Source organism: Arachis hypogaea, chromosome 5, assembly GCF_003086295.3.
Source record: "Arachis hypogaea cultivar Tifrunner chromosome 5, arahy.Tifrunner.gnm2.J5K5, whole genome shotgun sequence".
NCBI lineage: Eukaryota > Viridiplantae > Streptophyta > Magnoliopsida > Fabales > Fabaceae > Arachis > Arachis hypogaea.
The window spans coordinates 16,018,701-16,024,264 of NC_092040.1; the positions used below are offsets into that span (position 1 = coordinate 16,018,701).

The 5,564-nt window shown below is 30.4% G+C and overlaps 1 protein-coding gene across 2 annotated transcripts; it reads left to right on the plus strand.

Moving 5' to 3' along the window:
- The first annotated feature begins 1,979 nt into the window (after positions 1-1,979).
- On the plus strand, positions 1,980-5,046 carry LOC112800904 (homeobox-leucine zipper protein ATHB-13). Of its 2 annotated transcripts, none has more exons than XM_025843355.3 (3): positions 1,980-3,227; positions 3,466-3,860; positions 4,370-5,046. In XM_025843355.3, exons 1-3 carry the CDS (start codon positions 3,101-3,103, stop codon positions 4,763-4,765), a joined length of 918 nt encoding a protein of 305 aa, XP_025699140.1. In that variant the 5' UTR covers positions 1,980-3,100; the 3' UTR covers positions 4,766-5,046. The 2 variants fall into 2 exon arrangements, with proteins under 2 accessions (XP_025699140.1, XP_025699139.1); XM_025843354.3 differs by having other exon boundaries at positions 1,985-3,227; positions 4,349-5,046.
- The last annotated feature ends 518 nt before the right edge of the window (positions 5,047-5,564 follow it).

The window sequence follows — 5,564 nt, forward strand, 5'->3', positions numbered from 1 at the left end:
TTATTTCTCTGTCCTTTTCTCATATGGCCAAAGTCTTGAATTTGTTATCAAAATGTGCCTTCGCTTGTAACATAATCCAAGCCACAAACTAACCTAAAGGGTCTGAAACCCTTCTTGGTCCCTATGTTTCATTCATATCATCGTATGCATAACCACAGAAAAATAACTTCTGGTGAACTGGTTAAGCTCAAACATTGACAAGTCAAAGCTACTTACTTTTTTCATTTCTCGTAGTATTTTGACACTTATTTAAATGGACAAGCTATTTACTATATTGACCCATAATAGTGTAGTTTATACTAGGCGCATTATTTCTATAGATTAGTATGTCATTCAGAATCTTAGTTTATAGACAGGAACTCATCACCTTAATTATTAGGGGCTAGGAAACGAATAGATTAATTTTTTAAAAAATAAAAACCACTAATAAATTATTAAATCAGACCTTATATATCTTGACCAAAAAATTTAAAATATTAAATTTATGAATCTCTCGTTATATATATATACACCTTGCAGTTTAATTTATTTTTCACCAGTGTAAGACTAATTTATTTTTCTAAGGGAACTAATTGAGAAAAAGCAGTGGCTATCTAATTCTGTTGGGTTGAAAGTTGAGGAAAGGAGGAGGTAAAGGGAATATTTATGGCATATTTATAAGGTGTATAGAATAGAGGATGAACATGTAGTGTGGCAGAGGCTATTTTGGAAGGAAGCATAAGCATATTACATATGGATATAGTGGCTAATGTGGCATGAAGACAAACAACACCAGCTCTCTGGTGGGGTAATAATAGTATAGAATAGAATAGAATAGAAAATAATAAAATTAAAGAGAAGAGGGGTCATGAGTTTTGATTGTTTTCAGGCTCACAGAAACAATGGAGGTTGAGAGATGATGATGCAAAAAAAAGGGGATAATGGGAAAGAGGTTGATAGTAATAGTAATTGACATGATACATGTTGGTGGTTTAGGTGGCAAACCCTGCCCCTCTTCCATTGGACCCATCCCCTAGATTCCTGCCCTTCTTCTTCTTTTCTCTCTCTTCTCGTAATTTCTTCTATCATTACGGGAATTCATCTTATCGAGTTTTCCTTTAAGAGTATATCACTATATCTAAAGATATTGATTTTAAAAAACAACCATTATAGCTGGACATCAAAATTATTTTCTAAAATTAATTATCAAAATAAAATATTTATTAAAATATGAAGTACACATTAAAAATAAATTAAATTATACATTATATAAATATATATATTTAGATCTTCAAATAAATACTCAAATTGATACTTAAAAAGTTTTTAGATCTTCACAAATTTATTCTTGTAAAGTCTTTTAAAATTAATTTTATCTTACAAATTGATTTCTATGTTATTTCAAAGGAGAATAATTTGTTATAAATAATATATTTTAAAGATTTAATTGTCTTGTAAAAAATTTATTTGTCTAACAATAAGTTAAAAATTTAATTAAAAGTGACTGAAATATTAACTTATTTGAAGAAAATAAGTTACGAAAATTTTTAGAGAATAAAAATTTATTAAAACAAAAATATTCGATTTGAAATTTTTTAGAGACCAATTAAAATGTATATTTCTTAAATTGAAAAGAGAGAGTGAGAGAAATTTACAGTGTAAAAGTATAAAGTAAGAGTTAAAAAGTTAGATTAGTGATGACTCAATTAAATAAAGAAAATATTGAAAACATATATAAAATAAGTATAAAAATTCTAACAAACTTTTATAATTAATATAATTTATTAAAAATTAAAATATTTGTAATTATTTACTTAAATTATAATTGAAAAAATATTTGAGGGAGGGAGCAGTTAACAAAATTCTTTACATTAAATAAACTAATTAAAATATATATTCATTTTTTTAAGTTGATACTCTATGACAAATTGACAATACACATATTTTCCCCTCTTTTCTCTCTCCTTTCCCCAAGAAAAAACACAATTGTTCAAGTTGGACTACAAGTTATAGCCAACTCATTTCTCCCTTTTGTTAAGTAATCTCATGCACCCTTCACAAAAATGAACACAACATAGAAATACAAATATCACCCTCAACATGTTAATTTTTTTCCCTAAAAAGGATCCCCTATTATGCCTAACTTTCTCTTCTCACCAAGAACTTTGCCCCATCAAAAATCACTCTTGCTTACACTTTTTATTAACAAATCATCATCAAGAATCATTACCTCCAAAGTCACCCACTTCACATTATATTATTAAAAATTAAAATAATAATTAAAAAAAAGCCCATAAACATATCTAAAAATCTTTGAATCTTCGTATTTTTTTCCCCCGCTGGCCCTTAACAAAGGAATCAAAAGTGACTTGCTGAAGTTCCAATAATACATCACTCATTATAATTTATAAAGACAACTGTCTTTTGCAAAGAAAATAGAAAGAAGAAAAAAAGCACTCTCTACTTGTCTCCCAAGTGAGAAACTAGTTTATCATTAGGAAAATAATTATAATAATTATTACTAGTCATGAGATTACACATGCAAGCACTTCATTGGAATATTGGACAAGTTGAGGCACAGAAGCAAGCAAAGCTTTTCCTTCTCTTACTTTCTAATCACAATTCCCTTTTTTATTTTTTTTCCATACTCTCCTTTATTCTTTCTAATAACTTTCATCTTATTTTCCAACAAATCCTTGACTAATTGGTTATGCTTTTTATGTACATGAATAATAATTCAGGTGAATTTTATTTATTTCTATATTTATTTTACACTTATTAATATCTCATATATATTAAGGAAAAAAAAAGAGTGATATATATGGAAGTTGATGTGTAGAAACTATAGATTCAAACACTTTCCACCTCCTTCTTCTTCTTCTTCTCTCTCTTTCTCTCTCTCACACACACATACATACATCTATAAGCTATCATCATTCAGCTCCAATTCAAAGAATTTTTGCAGTAAACTTTAGTCCTTTGATTTTCGTTGCTTCTTTAACAATAGCTTGGTTCAAAATTGAGCATATATATGCAATCTTGTTCTTATTCTTCGTCTTATATATAATATTCATCCAAAGTGGCGATTGCAACATCAACATCATCATCATTCAAAGGAGATATGGCTTTCTTACCAGCAAATTTCATGCTACAAACCCCTCACCACCATGATGATCACCACCACCAACAACATCATCCACCTTCCCTCAATTCAATCCTACCAACATGCTCACCCCATGATTATCATGGTATAATAAGAATTCATATATATTCCAATGTTTTGAATTGCAGTTGCAGTTGCTGCTCCAATGAAAATCAGTATCTATATATTTGTGCATAAATATATATATTATTTAATTTATTTTCAGTATATATTTACAACTGATTTTTGGTTTACACATAGCAAAGTTGATTTAAAACCGCTGTTGCCTAAACAATATATCACTAAGACTGAAAAGTGTTGTTGTTTGGAATAATGATATGCAGGAGGGGGAGCAGCAACATTTCTAGGGAAAAGATCCATGTCATTCTCGGGGATTGATCTTGGAGGAGTAGAAGAAGGTAACAACAATGGGGATGAAGAATTATCAGATGATGGATCACAGATAGGGGAGAAGAAGAGGAGGCTGAACATGGAGCAAGTGAAGGCACTTGAGAAGAGCTTTGAGTTAGGGAACAAGCTTGAACCTGAGAGAAAAATGCAGCTTGCAAGGTCCCTTGGCTTGCAACCAAGGCAAATTGCAATCTGGTTTCAGAATCGAAGAGCAAGGTGGAAGACTAAGCAGTTAGAGAGAGACTACGATCAACTCAAGCGTCAATTCGAAGCCGTCAAATCAGACAATGATGCACTTCACGCCCAGAACCAAAAACTTCAAGCTCAGGTTCGTAGTTCCTTTTGTTTCTAACAAAACAAATTCTAACTATATATGCTTTTTTTTTTTTTCAACTTTTATATAGTATATATTCAGATCCTTTCTTTCACTCTCCTATGGCCATAATCTCGATTTAATTTTTTAAATTTTTTATATTATGATTTAAATCCTTTTAGGATCTTATATTTTACATATTTAATTTATTCTTGGATTTTTCTGCCAAGCTTCTTCAAGTAATAACTTTTTCTGAAAAGCTGGTTTTTCTTTCCCATTTTTTCTATCATATACAGCAACTTCGTCAAGATCCTTTTCAGCACTCAGTTGCATGTATGAAATGTTCCTCTTCACCTTGCTTTCATGTTACCATATTCTATACAAATTTAATCGCAATTTAAAACCAAGGCACTAAAAGTAGTGTTTTTTTATTAAGGATTTGTGGTCCAGACCTTTTTCTCTTTTTTACGACCCAAAAACAATTGTCTAATAATATATATAAGTGGTGCGAGCGATGGGTGCAGATATTGGCACTGAAAAATAGAGAAGCAACAACAGAGTCAATAAACCTGAACAAAGACACAGAAGGATCATGCAGCAACAGAAGCGAGAACAGTTCAGAGATCAAGTTTGATATTTCGACAAGAACACCAACAACAACAACAACAACAACAACCACCATTGTTGATAGTCCTCTATCATCAAAACCATTCTTTCCATCTTCATCATCCTCCACTAGGCCGCCACATCAGCTTTTTCAGGTTTCGAGGCCCGAGATTCATCTTCATCAGTGTCATCAACAGAATAATAATAATAATAATCATGTGGTGGCTAAAGAAGAGAGTTTGAGCAGCATGTTTGTTGCCATGGATGATCAGTCTGGGTTCTGGCCATGGTTGGAGCAGCAACATTTCAATTGATTGATATTGTTAGTCACGTGCAATGTCACGTGCTACGGTTTTAAATTGCGGTATAGTGCGTGCAAGTGCAGCCACAATTGCGATTGTTAAAAGTGTACGTTTTTTGTTCCTCATAATTTCTGAATTGCAGCGCCACTGTTCTGCCGCAACGGTAATTTGAAACTGGGATCCGATGTGGGATATATTTTTTCTTTTTCTTTTATTTTTTGAAGGATTTGGGAATGTAGTTTTTCACCTTTTTTTTTTTATGTGAAATTATCAAGAGGGTGTCAATTAACTAATTACCATACTCTACTTTTTTAGTTTCGTAAATTAAAAAAAAAAAAAACTCAGGAAAAAACATGTTTTGGAAAGTAAAATATCATAAACATTAAAAAAACAGTTAATAAATTAATTATTATATATTTATATATAAATATATATTATTTAATTTATTTTTAATATATATTTTATACTACCAAGTGATTTAGTATTTTTTGATTTAGAGGTGATTATTTTGGAAACTTGATATATAAAATAGGGTATATGAAAGTAGACATTTTATATAGAACAATAAATTATAGGATTGGTTAGCATAAGTAGTATTCTAGCTCTAGAAGATTTTGAATGAAATAATTCTATGGTTGAATTATCAATGGGGTATGACTCGTATGAAAATATTAATTAAACTTGCAAGTGCCACCATGCTTTGCTGATACTAGCCATGGCCCATTATTATCATTTTACTTAAATTTATTATAAATAAAGTGGATTCTCTTGGTTTCTTACAAGTTTTTCAAATATTCTATAATCCAATTAT